Source organism: Rattus norvegicus, chromosome X (assembly GCF_036323735.1).
Source record: "Rattus norvegicus strain BN/NHsdMcwi chromosome X, GRCr8, whole genome shotgun sequence".
Taxonomy (NCBI): domain Eukaryota; kingdom Metazoa; phylum Chordata; class Mammalia; order Rodentia; family Muridae; genus Rattus; species Rattus norvegicus.
Window position 1 is genome coordinate 23,719,442 of NC_086039.1, and position 23,377 is coordinate 23,742,818.

Sequence of the window (23,377 nt, forward strand, 5' to 3'; positions counted from 1 at the left end):
ATACTTGTAAATGAACACAGAAATAATCCTTTTAGGGGTCATCATTTTTATCAATTTAATCTCCTTTTCTAGATTTATTGTTTTTATTCATATGTGTATGTATATATATGCGTTGAGGGATTCCCACAGAGGCCAGAAGAGGGTATCAGATCCGTGTGAGCTGGAGTTACAGATAGTTGTGAGCCACCATATAGGTGATGGAAGCCAAACCCTGGTCCTCGGCGAAAGCAGAGAATACACTTAACTGCTGATCTGTCTCTCCTGGCTCCTTAATTTAATTTCATGTCATTTAGAATCACAGCAAATTTTATAGTGGGATTTTATTTGAGTAATGTGAAGCTAATTTGTCCAAGAGCCCCAATCGAAAGACAGACTGTAGACAGTATAAGTTTTGTTATTAACAAGTATTATATATGTCAAATCAGCTCTTCCATTTGTCTATGCTGTGTTAGTTATTTTGTTAGTGAATTTCCTTATGAGGTTTACCCTCTTATTAGGTAGAACCAGACAATTTACCTTTTTGTTTCAGGTGATTACAGTTCCTCAGCAGCAGCCAGTGAAAATGATGTCTTTTGGAAAAGAACATAGACCGCCATCGAAGAAAACGACAGCCCAGTCTAACGAGCAAGCACTAACCTTTACTGAAGCTGCAGTGACACAGTTGATCGAAGTGGAACCTGCCATACCCACTCATAAAGCTTCAGTTTCTTCACAAAAGTTACGAACTCTTTATGAAACCTTTAAAGAAGATAAAGGAGACCCTGAACAAGGTGACATCTTATCTTTGAGCACAGCTCGTGAGACCAGTGTGTCTTCAGTGACAACAGAAAAGAATGTGGAAGAAACTTCTACTACAGGAATTAGTGTGCAGTCTGGGTCTGAAATGTTAGATAAAGAAAAAGATGAATCAACTCCTGGGAAACAGACATGTACTAATGAATTTTCAGCCACTCCTGCTGGCAGTGGAAAGTCAGTGGCAAAAGCTGCTCCAAAGAGTGGTCAGCATTTACCAGCCCGTGCTCAAACACAGAGTTCACTCTTCTACTCTCCATCTTCTCCAATGAGCAGTGACAATGAATCAGAAATCGAGGATGAGGACTTGAAAGCGGAGCTTCAAAGATTACGGGAAAAGTAAGGACGCTCTCTCTTCTGTAACAAGTAAAATTGTTTAGAGGTTTATAGAACTCAATTTTTGCTTTATAGCTAATTGAGGATTAGTGGCATTTGATGATTAAAACTTTTCTGTGGTAAAACTGTAATGGATTCTATTGTAAAAATCATTATATATAAAATCATTGTATATAAAATAATTTTATTTTAGTTTTTAAAATTGTTTTGTGTGTTTGGGTGCAGAAGGTCAGAAGAGGTAGTTGGATATCCCCCTAGAACTGGAGTTACAGACAGTTGTTAGCCACCATGTGGGTGCTGGGAATTGAATCTGGGTCTTGTTGAATAGTACCTGATACTCTTAACTATGAACCATCTCTCCAGTTCTTTTTGTGGGGGGGTGTTAATAATTTATTTTAATTTTATATATGTTGATGTTTTGAAGGAGTCAGATCCCCTGGATCAGGACTCACAGGCAGCTGTGAGCCACCATGTGGTTACTGGGAATTGAATCTGAGTCCTCTGGAAGAACAGTTAACCAGTGAGCGGCTTTACTATGTAGTTCAGCCTGGCCTGGAGATAATCTTTGTTGACCTCAAATTTGTGGTGATTCATCCTGCTTCTGCCTCCTTTGTGCTGTTATTACAGCCTTTTGCTTTTTCAGTCCTTGTCCTTTAGGACTCTTGAAGTAAGAATTTACAACTCTTATTACCTTTTTTTAGTAGATAGCTAGCTAATGAATATAGTCAAAGACACTAGTTTATCTTTAGGAAAATATAAGATCCTTCTAAGATGAAACTTGTTATTAAGCAAAGGAGTTCATAACATTTTAGAATGATACTATGACAATATGTTTTTCCATGCAGAGTGCTGTTTAATATGTTTGGTGTTTGGTTTCATACACCAGACTAACCTTAGACTTGCTAAATTAAGCTAGGAATGATCTTGAACTCCTGACCCTGTTGCCTTCACCTCCCAAGGGCTGAAGTTACAGGCATGTGCTGTCATAGCAATAACAATATTATCACCGCCACCTCCACCAAAAAAAGTTAACGCTATTACAAATTCACGATCTACTTGGAAAAGTGCCATGCAAGCCTGGCAGCCAAAGTTTAATTCCCAGAAGCCACAGTGGAAGAAGAGACCCAACTCCTGAAACTTTTCTTCTGGCCTTCACAAACACACAAATCATACACATAAATAATAATAATTAATACAGCAAAAATTAACTAAAATACATACATATACATGTTTTATATTATATGTATTTCAATTTTTCAATATATTTAATACTATGACATTTAGGTATACTGAGATTTTATGGTACAATACTTTTTTTTTTTTTTTTTGGAGCTGGGGACCGAACCCAGGACCTTGCGCTTGCTAGGCAAGCGCTCTACCACTGAGCTAAATCCCCAACCCCGGTACAATACTTATTTTTAAAGTGCTTTTTTTATTTCTGATGTTAGTGTTCTATTTATGTTTTATGGTCTGAAATATGGTCTTGCCATGTAGCCAAGGCTGGCCTCAAATTAGCCAAGTTCCTATTGCCCTAGCCTCCTGATTATAGGAAACAAAAATCTTTTTTTACAAACCAACTCAAAATAGGAACAGGTGTAGTGACACATGCCTTTAATCCCTGAACTTGGGAGGCAGGTGGGGATCCCTTTGAGTTTGAGACCAGCCTATTCTACATAGCAAATTCCAGGCCAGATGGGCTATATATTGAAACCCTGTCTCAAAAAATCAAAACAATGAATAAAACAAAAAAATCTATCCTGTCCTAATTTTTAAAAAAGATATGATCCCCCTATGCAGGTTTCACTCCTAGTGCTAAGGATTGAACACAGGCTTGAGCAATGCTAGACAAAGACCCTGCTCTCACCCATCAACTATCTGTGGGCCTTTTGTTCTACTCTGATGAAAACTGTGAATAAGAAAATATGAGGTCTTCAAATACTGGTTCTTGATATCTGTTGTATCCCTTGGTGTTTGGTAATAGTAACCTGAAGGAGGAGGTAGGAGTGCTCTCTGGTCTTAAGCTCTGCTGTAGGACAAGTAGCAAGACACTTAGCTTTGAAAATGCTAGAATTATTATACAGGGCCAGGAAGTTGGGATTCCTTAGCCCTTGGCAGCAGGTGGCTGCAACTGATAGGCAGCCCTGGGTATCAGGATTCCTCAGCCCTTGGCAATGGCCAGGGCTCCCAGGGTAGGGTTTCTGAGACCCTCCATGCTTAAGTCTTGACAGCTCTCTGGAATTCTTCCAGTGACCAGGAACAGCAGTTTCTTTCCTCTGACCTTTTATAGCTTTCAATCCTTTTCAGCCTCAGCTCTCTTTCCTTTCAATTTCCACCATCTCCCTAGTTCCTGCCTGGCCTCTCAGTTGAAGTATTGAGCTACCTCTTCTTCAGCTGACAACCACTTGAACCTTGCTGATTTTGAAGCTCAGTCCGCTGACAACCAAACTCTGTCTCTTCTTCAGCTGTCAGGCAGCCAACTGCCTTGCCACTTTCAATAGCTTAGGCCTGCACACTGATCAGCTCTCATTCCCTCTGCTCGCTCTGCTGTTTCTTTCTTTGTGTTTTCAGCCCAGCCTATACTACTGAAAAGAAGCAAGACAAGACCACCCCAGAGAAGAAGCTTTATACTGGTTCTAATGTTACACCAGAGAAGCCAGCACAGGATTCAACAAGAGAGTCTTAATAGCCTGCTTATATAGCCAGAGGAGGATTTGGATGAAACACAGCATACCTTGTACAGCATTGTCTGATTAGCAACAGCCACAGCAGTCCCTCTTGTAGGCCACTAGAAGTTATTCCCCTCTGGCCCTGTAGGGAGAGAGGAATGTTTTTGCAGTCTTCTGAGTTCTACAATGCTTTTGATAGTAAAAAGCTGAGAACACACTGTTAGAACAGTCCTAGTTAAGGCTCTGCCTCTAACTCTAGAAGCTAGAGCAATCGGGTAAACTCGTGTCATTTTCTCAAAGCATCAGTGGGGTGTTCAAAACTGCTGGTGCTAGCATAAGAATAGTCCATCTGGCTGACTGACAGTCTTTGTACTCAAAGCAACCATGGAAGCAAGGAAGAGTCCAAGAGCTACTAGTTAGGGAGTCAAATTGCATAGTCCCCTAGTAACTGGGCTTTTTGTTTTTAAAATAGGAAAGCAAACATCAGGAGTGCTTAGAATAGGAACGCAAAAGAATTTATCATTAACAGTTTAACATTTTTTTTAGTGTTTAAAACCTGTGCAGTGGCTAAGGGAATGAACACCTATTCCCTCTTCTGTCTCACTACACCTGGACTACATCCCTAGCCCTTTAGCATTCTTTTGTCAGTGTGATTTGTTTATAGTAATTTACTAGACAATACTAGACACTATAGACCAACAACTGTAAGCTGAGATTTCTTTTACCTGTTAGTTTGGACAATCTCTAGTTGTACAGGTTTGTATTTAAAAAGTTAAATTTTAAAAATTGAGGCCAGGCCTGTGGCATACACCTTTAATCCCTGTACTCAGGAGGCAGAAACAGGCAGATCTCTATGGGTTCAAGGCTAGTCTGGTCTGCAATAGTGAGTTCTAGGCCAGCAAAGTTACATAGTAAGAACCTGCCTCAAAAAAGTGATATATAGGACAATATTCAAGTAACATAATGAAAAAGTAAGCTAAAAAACCCCTTGTACTTCTTTTTTTTATCTTTATTAACTTGAGTATTTATTTACATTTTGATTGTTATTCCCCTTCCCAGAGGCACTTACTGTGTGCATATCCTTTTTTGTCCTTAGTAAAATAAATAACAAACATGCGAGTCTATATTTTTTTGCTTTAAAATGTCGTTTATAAATGTTCATATCTGCATAAATCTACCTTTAAAAATCACTGCATGCAATTCCAATTAATGAGTGTATCCAAGTTTCTTTCTCAAGAAATCCTTCAGTCTTCCCCATGTTCTGCTTATATAAATGATACTTATCTTTTTACACACAGATATTTCTGTGGGATACAGCTAAAATGTCTGTCCTCTTAAAGCTTATAGATAATGGTTGAAATTGTGTTTGATATCAGGTTGGTTACTCATGCCATAATCCCAGGATTTGGGAGGTAGAGGCAAAGTAATGCTACAAGGCTAATTGATGAGTTTCAGGCTAACAGGCTAGCCACTGTTACATAGCAAGGCTAACTGATGAGTTTCAGGCTAGCCACTGTTACATAGGAAGACCTTGTGTCCAAAAAAATCTGAGAAAAAATGTATGTTCTAGTAAAGCCAGACCATTTTACATTCCAAAATACATGATGTGTTTGTTTCTTTATATCTTCACAACACAGATTGAATTAAAACATATTTTAGCTGGACATAGTGACATATGCCTGTTACCCTAGCCATGAGTGTGGTCTCGTGACTCCTGATATTCACAGAGGCCAGAAGAGTTAGATCTTCTGGAGCTGGACTTACAGGTTATTGTGAGCTACCTGATGTGGGTGCTGGGAATTGAACCCTAGTCCTGGAAGAACGGTGTGTGCCTTTAGCCACTGAGCTATCTCTCCAGCCCCGTTTGTATTCTGTTTGAAAATTGAGGTTTTTTTATTATTGATTTTAGGAGCTATTTAAATATTCTGAATAATAGTCTGTAATAAGGAGAAAGTTGATATTTAACTATTTGGCTTTAAATTTCATTTTATTATCTGTCTCCTTCTCTATTGAGATGATTAGTCTTCATCAGTTTGTCTATCCTTTTTTTGTAATAAATTAGTATTATTACGTAGGAAGGTGTTTTCCATCCTAAAATTGTAAACATACTCTGCATTACACCATTTTTAATACTAATGCTTTGTAGGCAGAGGCAGGTGGATCTCTGAATTCAAGGCTAGCCTGGTCTACAGAGCTAGTTCCAGCAGAGCCAGGGCTGTTCCACAAATAAACTCTGTCTCAAAAATCAAACAAAAATTACTAATGTTTTTTAAAGCTTTATTTGTACTGTCATAAAGTTTTTGAATTTGACTTCATGGCAACAACGTTACTAAAATATCTTTGCATAATTTCTATTCAGACACATTCAAGAGGTGGTCAGTCTTCAAACACAGCAGAATAAAGAGCTACAGGAGCTCTATGAACGCCTTCGAGCAACTAAAGACAGCAAAGCGCAATCTTCAGAAGTTCCCATGCCACCTGCATCACCACGCAGGCCAAGATCCTTCAAAAGCAAACTTCGAAGCCGCCCCCAGTCCTTGACACATTCGGACAATCTCGTTGTTGTAAAAGGTAAATTGATCTTACATGTAATTGTTTAAAAGCCGAATCAGATCTAGGGGGCATGGTACGGCATGCCTGTTGTTGAAGTATTCTGGAGAGTAAGGTAAGAAGATTGTAAAAATCCAGTCTGGGCTAAATAATGAGAACCTGTCTTAAGAAAAATAAAATCTGGTCAAAGAACAGCAAAATTAGTACAACAGTGATAGTACAAGTTGCTTTTTTTTTAAGCTAAAATAATTTTAAATAAATATGAAACAGTGATGTATACACAATCTAAAAATACTAAAATCCTTTGGTGCTGAATATTCTTTAATGAAATAATGATTAATATTTATTGATGGTAGATATCAAAAATAACTAAGTTTGTTTGTTCTGTGTTGTCATTTGGAAAACAAACAGATAGAATGCTGGTATCTTGTCCTAGCATAGTTTCTGAAATGTCCCAATTGGTAAGAATTACTAGTCTCACATTTAGAATTGGTTTAGAAGTTTGTTGGTTGAAATACTCTCATGCTGTTCTGAAACAAGAGGTCTCTATATAGTACTTCTTAAGATGTATTTTATTTTTATTTATGTATATGTCTGTGTGTCTATGTGGGGACATGTGTGTATGGGTGCCTATGGATGCCAGAGGAGGGCATTGGATCTCCTGGAGTAACAGGCACATGTGAGCCACCTGAGAACCAAACTCTGGTCTTCTATTAAAGCAGCCAGTGCTCTTAACCACTGAGCCATCTCCAGTACCATTATATATTATTTTTAAGAATATTTTAAATGGGATTCAGAGAGATGGTTCAGTAGTTAAGAGCACTAGCTGCATTTCTAGAGGACCCTGGTTCAATTCTTAGCATCATGGCAACTCACAACTGTCTGTAATCCAGCTCTAAGTGATTTTATACCTTCACATAGACATACATGCAGGCAAAATACCAATGTGCTTAAAAATTAAATAAATAAATAAATAAATAAATAAAAAATAAAAATGTATTTCTTTTTAAAAATACTTATATTTTCTGTATATGTCTACCTGCATGTGTGCGTATGCACAATGTGGTGCGCTTGGTGCCCATGGAGGTCAAAAAGCAATGCGCGATCTTCTGGAACTGTACTTAAGAAGGGGCGTGACAAGCAAATCCAGGTCCTCTGAAAGAGCCAACAAATGCTCTTAATTGCTGGGCCATCTCTCCAGCTCCTCCACTGCATTTCTTTAACTTCTGGAAAAGAGTCCATACTTAACTAAATAAAGAAGTTACTCATCAAGTCAGGCTTCTTTGGTTCCATGTACATAGTGAAGGTCAGTACACCATATTTTACACATTTGTTTTTATTGTTGTACTACTCAGAAAAGTAGAACTAGCCTAGGTGTTCATCGGCTGATGAATGGATAAAAACAACCAGCACATAATTCAGTGAAAGTTTATTCAGCTGTAAAGAAAAGTCAATGATGGAACACCAGTCCCATATGGGTGTATAGACCTATAGCCCCAGCACAGGGAAGGTTGAGGCAAGAAGATAGTTGAGTTTGGGGTCCCATCTATGCTGAGCTATACTTTTGAGTGATTCTGCTAAAATCAGAATTGAAGTGTAGACAGACTACGATTGAAGGCAGCTTTGGAGATTCAGTATCAGAAGTCATAGGACCTTCACCTCTGATGGCTTCATAGCTGTGCTTCATTTTGTTCCCAAATGCCCTGCATGTTTACATATTGGTTTTGCTTGTTTAGAGGTGAAGTCTTCCTATGTCCCCAACCTTGGTTGGGCTCAAATTATCCCTTTACCCTGGCCTCTGAAGTTTCTAGGATTATAGAAGAGGTGCCTTGTGATAGTGGGGTTTTTTCTTTCTTTCTTATTTTGTGGTTTGCTGAAGATTGAACCACAGAAGCCCTGTACATTCTAGGCAAGTGCTCTATCAGTAACTACACCTGAAGCTTACCCAAATGGCTTCTTTTTATTTATATTTTCTGTTGTGCCTAAACTTTTGCTTATTAGTTCAATTATCTAATGTGGGTTATAGTAGTCTCTCCCTGTTGTTGAACTTTCTTTTTCTTTTTTTTTTAATTTTATTTTTCTCGGATATTTTATGTATTTCCATTTCAAATGTTATCCCCTTTCCCCCATCTCCCATACCCTCTCCTTCCTCCCCCTCCTTCTGTGAAGATGCTGCCTTTCTCACCAACCCACTCCATCCTCAACACCCTGGCATTCCTGTACATTGGGGGAATGAGCTTTCACAGGACCAAGGGCTTTTCCTCCTATTGATGCTGGACAATGCCATCCTCTGCTACATGTGCAGCTGGAGCCATGGGTCCCTCCATGTGTACTCTGTGGTTGGTGGTTTAGTCCCTGGGAGCTCTGGGGGGCGGTTCTGGTTGGTTGATATTGTTGTTCTTCCTATGCGGTAGCAACCCCTTCAGCTCCTGAACTTTGCTTTTCAATGCTATAAGTTTTGCTTTGTGCATCTGGGAACTAGGCTACATGTGTTTGTGATTATTGCATCTTTTGATATTAGTATATATTTCTGATATGATTATAGATAGTTTCTTTAGTTTACTACTTATGTGTTGTTATATCCATCCCATCCCTTTAATATATTTTTATTTTTTAATTAATTTATTTTGTGTGTCTGTGCATGTGTGTGCCTATATATATGCCACACATGCATTTGTATGTCAGAGAATAATTTGTTGGAGTTTGTTCTAGAGATCAGATTCAATTTGTCAGATTTGGTGACAAGTGCCTTCACCACTAAGCCATCTTCCCAGCCCTTTTATATTTTTAATATGAATAATATTTATTATGGACATTGTTATGCAATTTGGTCATGTATTTTATCTAGTCTGCTAGCCTTTGGCTTTTTACTGAGTTATTTAAATCATTTCTATATAATTTAATTTATATTTCTACTTAACATTTTGCTATTTTTTGTGTCTAATGACTTTTTTGTTACTGTTGATTCCTGCTCATCTTCCTGTGAGTGTGTGTGTGTGCGTGCGTGCGCGCGCGCGCGCGCGCGTGTGCACGCGCGTGTTTTCCTTACCACTTTATACCTATTCCTCTGAGACACAGTCCTTCCCTGAGCCTCAGGCTCTTGGTTTCTTTTTTAAATTAATTTACATAAAATGATGCTACCACCCTGGTCTGCCCACCCCACTCCCTTTGCACTCCCCTTGTGAGAGGAGGTTCTTGGTTGCTTAAATAGGCTTGAAGTCAGCAAGCCTCACTGAGGCTGCTCTTTTGCCTCCCCTAACAGCTGGAATTACAGATGTTTGGATGCCTGCCTTATTATGTGGGTGCTGGGATGGGAACTCCAATCTTCATGACTGTACAATAAGTGCTGATCCATCTTCCAAGCCCTAAGTAGTTATTTTTTGTAATGTGTAAATCCCCTTGTTGTTTCCTTTACTATATTTTTTAGTTATCTTCCTGTGGTGGCCATGGGAATTACAATTATCTTTTTAATTCAAGGCAGTATAGTTCAGAATAACAGTATCTTCATTTCAATGATATACGCACTTTCTACTCTATATGTGCCTTCATTTCTTTATACTATTATTATTGGACACATTACATTTTACATGTTATATAAGCCAATCATTTGTGTAATTATTAAATTTTTAATCATTTTTGTAATCAGATGAGAGAATAAGTATTATAAGCACAAAGAACAATGTTATACTACTAATATAATTCTTTTTGTTTCTTCACATATGCTTTTACTGATTGTTTATTTCGTAGTAAACTTCATCTGTTATTTTTTTTTAACAAGGCAACTGTGGTAGCAATTCATTCATTTTAAGACTTTTTAAAGAAATTCTATTTCATATTTTCAATTTATAGGATTTTTTCTGCAAAGCAAGTTATAGAAAAAATGTCTTGAAGTCAAAAGTTATTAAAAGGACCAATTATGATTTGACTTATAATTGCTTTAATCTTTGCAACAAAATATAACATAAAAAACCTGATTGTATATTGCTTGGGAAATTCAAAGGAAACCTTTTGGCTTTCCAATTTAAGTGTATCACTGCATTGACAGCCTCCAGCTCCTAGAGACAGCTGTAACTATATTTTGTCCTTTGGTCTGGGGTTAAGGGCCCTTAATTATTTACAACATGTAGAACACTGTTATAACCAGAATTCTAAATTATTAGCTATTTAAAGTTCATCTGTACTGAAAACTAGATAAGTAATTTTCTACAATAAAATTGACAGAAAACTAATGAAACGTACTGAAATTGAAATAAAATATTTTATCCCATAAATGTCTACTAATAAATTAAATTAATAAATATTATGTAAATATATCCATAATATAAAAAGAAAGATCTTTTTTTTAAAGATTTTATCATTGGACTCAAGTTTTCATGGACTTTGGGAAATAATGTCAAACAATAGACTTCATTCTTAGCACATATATCAAAATCATAATGTACACTTATACCATACCCTCTACATCTCAGGGAATGTTGTGGAAGAGTGTCTGGAAGTATATAAGAGACAAAAGATGGAATAAATGGCTACAAAACACTATTCCCTAGACTCGATACTACCATTGTGTCAACCATTGATCACAAACTGTATTATTAATTTTTCTACAGATGATACCTTGAATATGTGGATTACTCAGATTAATAGCTGCCTACCTTCGTTTTTAGGGACATGAAACCTACTTTTGCAGAAAGGGCTAACACTTGGGTCTGCATAAGTTGATTAGCGTTAGTAGTTTTATCTGCCATCTTTACAACTTTAATTTAACCTTTGCGTCAGTTTTTGTTATTTAAGGAAAGCCTGTGCCAAACTGGTAGTGCAAGGTTGGTTTTCTCCCACACTTACCCAAGCTGTCCTGCCCTTTCACGGCTGAAAGCACTGCTAACAGCTGCCGAGTTCCACACCCCATCCAGGAACACTGCAAAGCGCCCTGAAATCCTTAGCTGTCACTTCCTAAACTGATCCCACCTCTCCTTCCCCTCTTGCTTAAAGGCAAGAAGACCTTGAAACTTACAGTGACTGTAGCTCAGGCTGCCTCTCAACTTGGAATGTTCCTGCCTCAGCTTCCCCAGTGCTGATAATAGAATTATCTACTGCAATGCCTGATTCTTCTTAAACATTTAGTCATAAACAGAAATATTAGTAAAAATTTAAATAAAATGTGGTTCTATGTTTTTGAATTCTGTTAAATCATTGACATTCCAGACCTGCCTCTGGAAGAACATAAATATGATCAAATTACCTTTTCTGGGTCTGGTTTCTCCATTTTAAAAATGTACTTTTACTATAGACATAAGAGTGTTTCCATTTTATCATTCTATGATGGCACTCCTCTTACATGGCTTGAGCCTATGGGCATACACGATACATACAAGCATTGTACTACTAAGGCACATCCTTAGCCCTGTGGGTATTTTTTTAAATTTTTTGCTGTTATTTTGTTTTTGTTTTAATTTAATTTTTTATTGATTCACTTTACATCCCACTTACTGCCCCTCCAGTCAACCCCTCCCACAATCCTTCCCCAATCCCCTCATCCCCTTTTCTTCTGATCAGGTGGGGGCTCCTGAGTATCCACTCCACCCTGGCACTTCAAGTCTCTGTGAGGCTAGGCGCTTCCTCTCCCACTGAGGCCAGACAGGGCAGCCCAGCTAAAAGAACATATCCCACAGACAGGGAACAGCTTTTGGGGTAGCCCCTGCTCCAGTTCTTCAGGTTCAGGACCCACATGGAGACCAAGCTGCACATCTACTACATAAGAGTGGGAGGTCTAGGTCCAGCCTGCATATGTTCTTTAGTTGGTGGTTTAGACTCTGAGAGCCTCAAGGGTCCAGATTAGTTGACACTGTTGATCTTTCTGTGGAGTTCCTGTCCCCCTCCAGGGCCTGCAATCCTTCCTCCTATTCTTCCATAAGAGTCCCCCAGCTCCATCCACTGTTTGGCTGTGGGTGTCTGTATCTGTGAGTCAGCTGCTGGGTGAAGCCTCTCATCAGATAACTTGCTCTTTCTTGTCTGCAAGCATAACTGAGTATCATTAATAGTGTCAGGGATTGGTGCTTGCCCATGGGATGGGTCTCTAGTTGGAGTAGTCATTGGTTGGCCATTCCCTCAGCCTCTGCTTTATCCTCCATGCTTGCATTTCTTGTAGATTGGATAAATTTTGGGTTGAAAGTTTTATGGGTGTGTTGGTGTCTCTATCACTCCACTGGGGTTCTTGCCTGGCTATAGGAGATGGCCTCTTCATGTCACTATTATACCTTACAGGACAGTCATTATTATACCTTACAGGAGTCACTCTTAATGACTTTTATTCCTTAGCAACCTGCTGTCCTCGTTAAGGCTTCCATTGTTGTGAACAGACCCCATGACCAAGGCAACTCTTATAAAGGCCAACATTTAATTGGGGCTGTCTCACAGTTCAGAGATTTAGTCCATTGTCATCATGGCCAGATGCATGGTGGCATGCAGGCAGACATGGTGCTGGAGAAGGAACTGAGTGCTGTGCATCTCAATCCAACTGCAGCCAGGAATGCCTATCTTCCAGGCAGCTAGGAGGAGGGTCTTCTGACCAAAGTGTGTGTTGTTTTCTAAAATAAGGTATTACTATCACATTATATTGGGCAATCAAGAGCAATAATAGGTTGTATTGATTTGGGAGCCTCTGGCATTGGGCTAATAACTTCTAAGGGGAGCTTTAGCTCTTAGGTCAGATAACGCCATTTAAACTCTTCCATATGTATGTGTGTGTGGAAGCTTATACCAGTCATTTCCCTATAGCTTTTTCAAACATCTTTAGAGTAGTTACTCCCTCCCCCAACCCTCTTATTTTCCTTTTCTCTCACCCCCTCTTTACTTTCTCCGACTAACCTCTTCTTTCTCTTTTCAGTTAGGTCTTTCTTTCCCTCTGTGACCTGCTTTCAATTTCCTAGCTTCTATAGACATACAAGACCCTTTTTTTAACTCCTCCAAATATGTACCCAAGGAAACTAATAAAAAGATTAAAGTCATACTCATATTTTGAAGACTGTTTATCACTCATGGTTTATACCTATGATAACCATTTAATTTGATGGGACAGCTATAAGAAACTTGAATGTCAAAGGGTTATTTGGTGATTATACCAGTATAACAGCTTTAAATTAGTAGTCTTGCGTCGACTATAATTTGTGGTTACTATCATTTCATATATGTTGTTCAAAGAAGTGTTAACTTAGGCTAGGGAAATGGCTTAGAGACACACAAGTTTGCCTCCAACCTGATAACCTGAGTTTGACTCCTGGGAGTCCACATGGTAGGAGACAGCTCATTATCAGTTGCAATTCCTTCACCTGGTTTTCTTTTTTTCTTGTAGATGTGCAGCGTGCGGAGAGTAATACTGCGCCACGCCAGCAATCGCCAGCCAGTAAGAAGGGGATGTTCACAGATGATTTACACAAGCTGGTGGATGACTGGACAAGAGAAACAGTAGGAAATTTTCCTAGCAAGCCAAGTTTAAACCAACTCAAACAGAGCCAACAAAAATCAGAGGCAGAAAACTGGAACAAGTTGCATGAAGTAAGTTGCTTACCATTCACCCTCTGTATAAAAATTAAAAACTATAAAAATTGAGTTGGGTCTATGAATATAGTTACTATGCAAAAATGGTATGACAATGACACTGAGACTTTGATCTTTATCTAGATTTATCATATCTTTGAGCAAATTATCTTTCAGATCAAGAGTTGCCACATTTTTATGAAAGGGCCCATCAGTAAACATTTTAGGCTTTCTAAGCCACAGGGTTACAAGAATCAATTTGATTGTAATGCAAAAATCAGTCTAAGAAAATGTGTAAGCAAATAGTTGTGGTTCTGTCCCCACATGTGCTGTGTTCCCACATGATTTGTGGACTGTTCCTCCAGTGAAGTCCTTCCCATTGATAGCCGTTTCTATTTTAGCTTTCATTAACAAATCAGTTTGCTGTGCTTAAAAGAGTAAGTATGCTTTAGGGAAAAAGGTGGTGGACCAAAATTTTCTGGCTCTAGTTTTATGTTATTCTCTGTCTAAAAATACAAAATACTCAAAAAGAATTCATCTGCAGAGAGGGTTAATCTGATGGTACAAAAAAGACTTATCTGAATGTGGTCTGAAGGAAGGCTGTGTCAACTAGTTGGATGGTGGTTTATTGAGTAAAAGTAGAATGTTGACAAAAAGGGTGAGGAGAAAATTTTGTGTGAATAAAAGTGGTGAATATCTTTTAACAGATCTGGGTCCCAGGGTCAGTCATATATGAGTCGTATGACTCCATTTCTCTTTGCCTCAGAGTTTGTGTATTTCAAATGGGAATACTCCTTGCAGGGTTACTGTGAAGGTTAAGTAAGATAACACCTACAGAGTTAGCCCATCACATCATGTGGTTACTTATATGTGGTAACTATTTTGTACTTTAGATTTGGTTGGTTATATATTTGTGTAGAGGATCAACTAGTGTTCTTGCACAGTACTGTTCTATAGCCCTACTTAGCCACTTCAACTATAATAAACTGCAAAGAGAAGGTATAAGGGAATATCATATATTTAGGGAAATTTGATCTACTACAACGTGGTCAATGAGGGCCAGGCAGACAGCACAGTGGGTAAAGACACTTGTCACCAACAAGAACCCACATGGTAGAAGGAAAGAACTGAGTCCCACAAATTGTCATCTGACCTCCAATTGCAATTGTAAGTGGTTAAGAGAAGCTCTGATAAAGTGATAATTGAACTGAGATCTAAAGGAAGAATAGCAGTTATCTAGTTCTTCGTTTCTGCCTAAGCAAAAAATAACATGTGTAAGAATCTGGTGTGAAGAAAGAAACATGAAGGACACCAAGTAAGCCAGTCTAGCTGAAGTGAAGAGAGCAAGGGGTGGTGAACAATTACTCTGAGGAGTAGAATGGGGTCTCAAATGTGGTCATGGGAAGGAATCCTGTTTCAAGAAAGATAGATCACTATGGCACCCCAGGACATTAATAGGAAGAAACTTGAATCACTGTTCCTTTGTTTTCACTGATTGAAGCAAGAAGACAGAATTTGGTAGGATCAGAGTCAATGTTTTCTGACCAATCAGGAGTTAGTCACAGTAGTCTAGCTGATATTTAAGAGAGAAGAGACAGGGTTTGGTAATTGAATGACTGTATGCCTTGGTTAGTGGTGGCTGCTGTTTGTGTATTATTCCTGAATGTTGATCCCTGAAATTGTGCATATGAGCAGTATGGTAGTGTAGGGGACAATTGGCTGTTTGGGCAATTGAATCAGATATGTTGGAATATTTAAGAGTAGACTTATAACCTCTCTGAATCAGTCTTTAAAAAGCATACTATTGTTTTTAAAACAATAATACTCATTACACAACTTAACTAATGAAAAAAAGTACAAATTTTAAGATACCACTTTCAAATCCTACCACCCCAAAATGGTAACTGTTAGATCATTGTCTATGAGTATACATAGGTGCATAGAAATAACTTTATTCAACTGTGATCACACTATATTGCCATTTTGAATCAGAAGCATTAAATTTAATTTCACCTTTGAAGATAGAAAATACTGAAAAGAGATAGCTCAACTTTAAATAATATATTTTGTAACTGAACATATATTGCCATTCATTTTCATGTAAAACTTAAAAAAACACTTTAATCCTAACTTACATTGAGAGTTTCTAACAAAATTATAATTGAAAGTTTAGTTTTAGCTTGAACTAAGGATTTGAGGCTAAAATAATTATTTACATCCATTGGAATCATAATTCCTATGTGCATTACAAATATAATCTCTATACACATGTTTAATTGCAATATTAAACAGGAATATATCTTTTCAGTACTGCCTAAAACACAATTGTCTTGTGATTTTGAGTTTATTTTAGAAGAACGGAGGGCTGAAAAGGCAGCCTAATCAGTACTTTCCATGCCAAGTGTGAGGACTTGAGTTCAGGCCTTAGAACCCATATGAAAAAGCTGGGTGTGTGTGTGTGTGTTACATGCATAACTACCAGCACGGGCAGGAAGAGACAAGTGAATTCTTGAAGATTGCTAACTAACCAGCCTTGCCTATTTAGTGAGCTTCAGGCCAGTGACAGACTCTGCCTCACAAAACAACTTTGATAGCACCTGAGGAATGACCCCCAAAGTAGACTGCTTGCATCCATATACACATGAGTTCACAAGAATAAAAGTAAATGTGTAAGAATATGACAGAAGGGGGTTGGGGATTTAGCTCAGTGGTAGAGCGCTTGCCTAGGAAGCGCAAGGCCCTGGGTTCGGTCCCCAGCTCCGAAAAAAAGAACCAAAAAAAAAAAAAAGAATATGACAGAAGAGCTAGAGAGATTGATGATTCAGGTATTAAAAGCATTGGCTGCTCTTTCCGAAGGCTTGGATTTGATTCCCTGCACAGCCCACATGGTGACTTAATTCTGTCTCCAGTCCCAGATGATTCAGTGCCCTCTTCTGTTCTCCATGGGTTATACATACATACACACATACACACAGGCAAAATGTCCATACAAGCAAAATAAAATAAAAAGAATATAACAGAAGTGTCAAGTTTTAAGATAGTGTAAAGGGAGCAGAGGAGATGTTTATCGAGCATCTACTCTATGTTAGGTCTCCTTGTTACACTAATTATGTTCCTCTGTCTGGAGAATTGTGCAAGATGGTCTATTTCCATCTATGCATACAGTCTAAATGAACATTCATGGCTGGCAGAATGAAGGAAAAGCAAAATAATAGTGTTAGCATGAGTAAATTAGAGACTAAAGTGTGAACAGGGAGTTAATATGGGCCTTGGAGTTATCAGGAGAGGGCTGAAATCCATGTCTGATTTGCTTGGTGACATTGGGTTACTTACTAATTTTAGTTTCTGTTTTCTTATCTGAATAATGGCTATACTGGAAGGCAAGGCAGTTAGGAAGATGAGCTGAAGTAAAGAGTGTTACTCATGCAGACCTCACAGAAAGGTGCTCTACTCAATTTAACAGAAGAAGGAGTGAGGCAAAAAGAATAGGATTGGAGACTGAGAGAAGAATGTGCCAAATGAACTGATATTTTGTTTTTATGTTTGTTTTCATTAGAGCACTCCATCTACTGTGGGATACACATCAACCTGGATTTCTTCTCTCTCCCAAATTCGCGGAGCTGCCCCGTCTTCCTTGCCACATGGACTCCCACTCCCTTCATTTCCTGGGCCATTAGCGTCCTATGGAATGCCTCATGCTTGTCAGTACAATCCCGTAGGCGCCGCAAGCTATCCAGTACAGTGGGTTGGGATTTCGGGAGCAGCACAGCAATCCGTAGTGCTTCCTACCCAATCTGGGGGACTCTTCCAGCCTGGGATGAATCTGCAGTCATTTCCAGCTCCACCAGTGCAGAACCCACCTTCAATCCCTCCTGGTCCCAAATGAGTCCAAGTCAGTGCTGAAGGAAGGGGAGAGAACTTTCAGAACACCTGTGATGCTATACTTTCTTCTTGAGTTCTGCCATATTTTTTCTCATTCATCTCTACTTTAAACTGTGTTTTTTGTTGTTCTAATGTGATATTTGATACAGCTCATCATTCGGTAGTAATGTGCAATTTGCACAAAGAATACTGCACACAGAAATGTTTTTTCACTTCAAATCCTATCCTCTTTGATACTTGATTTTTAAAAAATCCTGTTCCAAATGCTCTACTAGCTCAGCTTAAGTGTTACCATTTCCAAGACACCTCTCCTGTGTGCGGACATGCACTCACCTGCCCGCCCTCTTTTTTATCTGCTACCAGCAGTTGTATGATACTTCTCTTTAACATGTGTTAAAAAAAAAAGTATGTGGATTGGTTCTCCCCAAAATGTGGATGACGTAAGACCCTCCAATAGCCAGTCTTGTGGGATTCGTCATGTCTGTCTTAGGTTTACTTTTCACAGAAGGCAGTAACTGGCTGCAGGATCTGTTTTGGTGTATAAATGTAGTAGACTTTTGTCAAGCAGTACAAAATCTGAGTGTTTTTAAAATGTGATTTTCTCCCCGTCATCACAGCAGGAGGAGTGAGGGCTTGTTTGGAGTGAGGCGGAGGGAAAGGCAAAAGCAGAACTGTAACAGTTCCTTGAACCTACAGCTACCAGAGCTGCTTCTGGGTTTCAGTCATAACCCAAAGCAGCCACCTTTTCTCATGTGCACACCGCTTTGGTTTGGAGCATCCGCGAGGCACTGGTTTGGCTTGCATTCTTTCGCTAGGCATTGCAGCTGATGTGAATCTCATTTGGGGGGGTAATCCTTGTAATCCTAACCAAGGAGATTCAGGTTAACACTTCTGTTAATCCATTCTTCTAAAGCGAAATGTACTTGACACACTAGGGTTTGTAGCTTTTGAGACTTTTGCATAAAACACTGGCTTTACAGGGTTCTAAGAGATGTAGGATACACTGTCCTGCAGTGAACTAGTACACCCTAGGATGATATTATTTAAATTGCCTTTAACCTTTTTTGATGACAATGTTTGGGTTGTTATCATTTCTTACTAGTGTCTATAGACTTAGAACATTTTAGATCTTAGATGCGTTTGTCAGCCTCTTGAGAATTTGAGAGACTTCACTGTCAAGTTGCACTTTACTGGGTTTTATCCAGTTTTAGGAGGAGGGAGGCAGTGTCAAAATGTACACCTGTGGTTTTCAGGAAGCTTAACTGTAGTAAATCTTACGTGCTAGTCACAGGGTCACCTAATTTTCAGTCTGTGAAACCCAAATAGAATTTTTACTTGGTATATATCTATATATCAGCTCCTCTGTATACATGTTCAAAGACTTATCATTCACTGAAGCTTTGAAAGTCCTTTCAAATACATGTTTTCCTATTTAGGAATTCTCTTGGTAACCATTCCAACTTGTCTTCGTTTCTCTTAACAGATTTTCTTCCATATTCCTCTAAAACCTTACCCCCATGGGCTTGCCGGGAAGTGAGGAAACTTAATGGGTGTGCTTTATTTTTTCATACAATTTCATACTTTGTGACATTCAGTGCCCCTTTTAAAAGTTGTCTTATGTTGCTTACCTAAAGACCACACCCATCATCACATTTTTGTCTCTGTTCCTGGGGACATTCTGTGGATTGCTATTGATTTAAGAGCCACGGTTTCTTTTCCTAAGACATCATGTTTTGGCTGAGTCCAGATCATATGCACGGATTCCTCAAATTCCTTCCATGGTATTGCTTTGCATTTGAAGTGATTTTTCGGCTACTCATGTAGTTCAAGCTAGTCAGTTGCTTGCATTGTAGTGCTTTCCACATGTACAAAACGATGCTCCTAAACCTCCTGGTTCTTTAAAACTGTCTGTTTCATTACCAGTCGGTTTTGTGTAACTATATTGGGCTAGATAACCTATAAGGTGGAATACTACAGGTTTAAAGACTGGCTCTCCTCGAGTTGCAATCCTTTTAAACAGTGTGCCCATGGTGAAAAATAATTCTACAGATGACATGTACAACTTCATTTACAATCTCATGGCTGCTCTACATAGTATGTCCTGTGTTTTTTACACATCTCAGTTTTACATATAACTCATTGTCCTTGTTTGCCTGCAGATGTTTGCAGTGCCTTGTAATATTTAGAATCTTTTCAGGTTTTGCTGGAAAGAAAAGTCATCTTCTAAAGTTTGAAGATGGGACTAGTGTACTGCTGTCTCCATGCTGACTGCAGTATCTGGGTTAACATATATGTTACATATACATTATGTATATGTAATGTGTAGAAGTTAAAGCGTACAAAAAAAGGGAGTGTGCAGAAATGAAAACAATGCTATTCACTTTGCTGTGGGGTTTTCTTTACTTTCCCTCATTACTTTTTGATTTGATTCAGATTTTAGTCACTTTGATTGTAAATATTGATTAGTTTTCTAGGTGGGAATTTTGTATTATTTCATAACTTTGATAAGTCTTATAACAGTGCTGTTTCCATCCTTGCCTGAGGTACTTTTACTCCCCCATCAATAACGAATTCCAGATAACACTCAGAAGTACCCTTTTCTTTAACAAAGAGCCTAGAACATATAATAAACCTTCTGTTCCTTTCTAGAAAGCGTGCAAACCTGTCCTTTTTGCTTTCTTTCTTGTGATCAGCACAAAGCTTGCACTTAGCCACCATCTTGTAAAGTTTCCTTAAGAGATAGTCTGTATGTCCCCATTCTGTTTCCCTCTCAAGCGCACATCTGATGAGCAGCATTGTGTCCTCGTGTGTGGTGACATGAACACATGGCCAGGAAGCACTGCTCTTGTGTCTGTGGAGTTGGCTAAAATATAAGACTGGAACCAGTACTGCTGTCTTCAGTGCAGACCCTTCATATACCTGGAGCAGTCTTGAATCTAAGCAATTTGCTGTAGTTTCACAAATATCTCTGCAGTTTTTCATCTCTTCCTTGCTTATACCAAGCATAAGTTCTAATAGTTTGACAGGAAACGTAACTGTGAAAGTTTAAAAGACACTTCCGCTGTGATTTTTGGGTTGAGTGTAGTGTTTTCTAAGGTCTGATGCAATGTTATCATCTGAAAGCCCCAGATTTACTTGCAGTCCAGTTACTTTTGTTTATCTACCTCGTTTTTCAGTACTGTTTTAGGTGCACAAGTAAATGTTGCCTGTGAAACTTGCTTTTTTGCCTTGATTCTTTGTGTTAGTTTAGATTCTCAATCTGGCTTGCCTTTTTTGTCCTAGCACTCACCATGCATGTGGGATGAGAGGAACCATCATTCTGCCACCGATCTGTGTTGAAGCGATGACAGCCATGCACCTGTGTGTAATAAAGTTAGGGGATTTGGGGATGGAAAGCAAAGAGAGAAATAATTTGGTGGCAATACAGGACTTAGTGGTGGGACTTAGTTTTCAAATGTACTGAGGTGAGACATCCCCAGTGCCCCCAACTTCATATGTACTGGTGATGCTTCCTCACTCAGTGCCTAAAGGGCTATGGGTTGTAATTGCTTTAACTACCACAGTGAAATACTTGACCTCTTAGGGCAATGACCCATCTTCAAAATGTTAGCAGACTGCCTGCTATTTGCAGTGACAGTTTGTTATCTTAAAATGGCAGAATGCCTTTCATTTGAATCATAGTTGGTAGTAAGCGTTCAGATAATTGCTTATCTAATCTGTAGTTTCTGGAGTTGACTCTCTTTGCTGTATTTTCTAAGCATTGAAAATTCTCTTCCCCTCCTTAAAAAACTTCAGCAAATGTTTGTAACTGGATATTCCTTGTTTCACATGTGTACTGTGTAACAGTACATTTTTAATATTAGTAAACACTACACCTCAGTCATCATTTATATGTACATTCCTGAGGTAGAGTTGCCATCAGTTTGTGATTCGGTTACCTCATGTTCTGTTTGATGAAGAAAAACCTGAGCCTTCTGAGGTGGTATGCAAGCCATTTTCTAGAATAACTTTTTTTTAATCTGTAGTCAATCAGGGACTTCTTTTCCCTCCCTTTATTTAGAAGATATAATAGAAAGGTATGTATATATAGAAAAGACTTTTGATTTGGTAAATAAAATTTTAGGGTTAAAAATTTAAAATCTAACCCAAATTATGAAAAGAAAACCCTCGAACATAGTATCAGTTCCTTTTAAATAAAATTAGTGTGCAATTGGTATGGAGCCATATGTTCAGATTGCCCTGGAAAGAGTCTCTTTTTTTGCGTGTATGAAGGATGAATTCAAACATTGATCAGGGACCTTGACCACTACTATGTGAATGGGCCCACAGTAGTAACCAGGTTAAATTATTTTCCAATGAGATGGTTGAAAGAGTGTACAGACCAACAGCTCCAATTCTGGGAGGTTCTCTGAAGTAAAACAACACAGACTGTTAAAAAGCTGAAAGTCAGGTGAGAAGGCAAGGGGAAGACTATGCTCTGAAGGGACAATGCTTGGAAATGCACACTTGGCACCCTTCTAGCTTTTTGACCTTGTGTTTCTTTCCACTATAATTTAAGATTTAAGGTTGCGATTTGTAGTCTAGACCCCTCAGCAGATAGAGTGGATATAATGACTGGTCAGAACGTGCAGTTGAAGGTCTGTCATGCTCAATCACTTAAAGCTATAATGTGTTTACTGCGAATATTAAGCATGTAGACCTAGTGCAGCATGGGAGCCACTCAGGAAGTTTATGCAATTAAACTTTCATGCATAATTTACCATGAAATATGTAGATTTCAGCCAATTCTCAATACTTAACATTTAGTTATATATGTGAACTCTCCTTTCTTAATTCGGGAATGTAGCATTATATAGAATGCTGTTAAACTTAATTTTAACCTTTTTAACATTAACTTTTGTTTTGGTAAGCCAAGTGATCTACCTTTCAGCAGTTGTCTGGTTTTGATTCGTCGAAACTGTGATTTTTATTTTAATCACTACCCAACTGTTGTTAAATTTTTGTTTCCTGGAATTTTGTTTTGAAATAAAAAATAAAGGCTGTGTTAAATGAGTATGTCACCTTATTAAAATTCTGTCATATTTACTGCAGTCACCTGGCTTAAATGGTTTTTTTTAATCAAATATATATATATATATGTATATATACACATATATACATAATATATATAATTGAACAGATTTAAGAAAATTTTGAAGTTGGAGTGGGTGGGTAGGAGTGAAAGCATCCTCATAGAAGTGAGGAGAGGGGAGAGGGAAGAAAGGGGATAACATTTGAAATGTAAATACATAAAATATCCAAGAAAAATAAAATTAAAAAATAAATTATATGTAACAAAAAAAAGAAACTTAGTCTTACAGGTTGTGCTAGCTTTGGGGTAGGGGACATCTGCCTCAGCCATGACTTCCCTGTTGATTTACGTGCAATTCTAACACATTTCCAGTGGGCCTACCTTCTCCAAATTTGCAAATGAACCAGAGTTGTAACCTACTGTGTTAACTACAGTTTCAACTGTGAATTGATTCACACAACACTCCTAACATAAGTCTCCAATTTTTATGGCAAATTTGGGGGTGGGGAGATGAAAGAGTTTTCTAAGGGTCACATGGCTAGTAAGT

At 38.4% G+C, this 23,377-nt stretch overlaps 1 protein-coding gene across 11 annotated transcripts in view; it reads left to right on the top strand.

The window, feature by feature from the left end:
- The window catches only part of Wnk3 (WNK lysine deficient protein kinase 3), a 143,013-nt gene extending 120,164 nt beyond the window's left edge, over positions 1-22,849 (top strand). For 10 of the 11 annotated variants that reach the window (XM_063280058.1, NM_001411818.1, XM_039099806.2 and 7 more), the window contains 4 exons: positions 530-1,131; positions 6,154-6,365; positions 13,693-13,895; positions 17,434-22,849. In XM_063280058.1, the coding sequence (XP_063136128.1) occupies positions 530-1,131; positions 6,154-6,365; positions 13,693-13,895; positions 17,434-17,763 (1,347 nt within the window). In that variant the 3' untranslated portion in view covers positions 17,764-22,849. The remainder of the gene's footprint in view (positions 1-529; positions 1,132-6,153; positions 6,366-13,692; positions 13,896-17,433) is intronic. The other variant, NM_001163607.1, reaches the window with a different exon arrangement.
- The last annotated feature ends 528 nt before the right edge of the window (positions 22,850-23,377 follow it).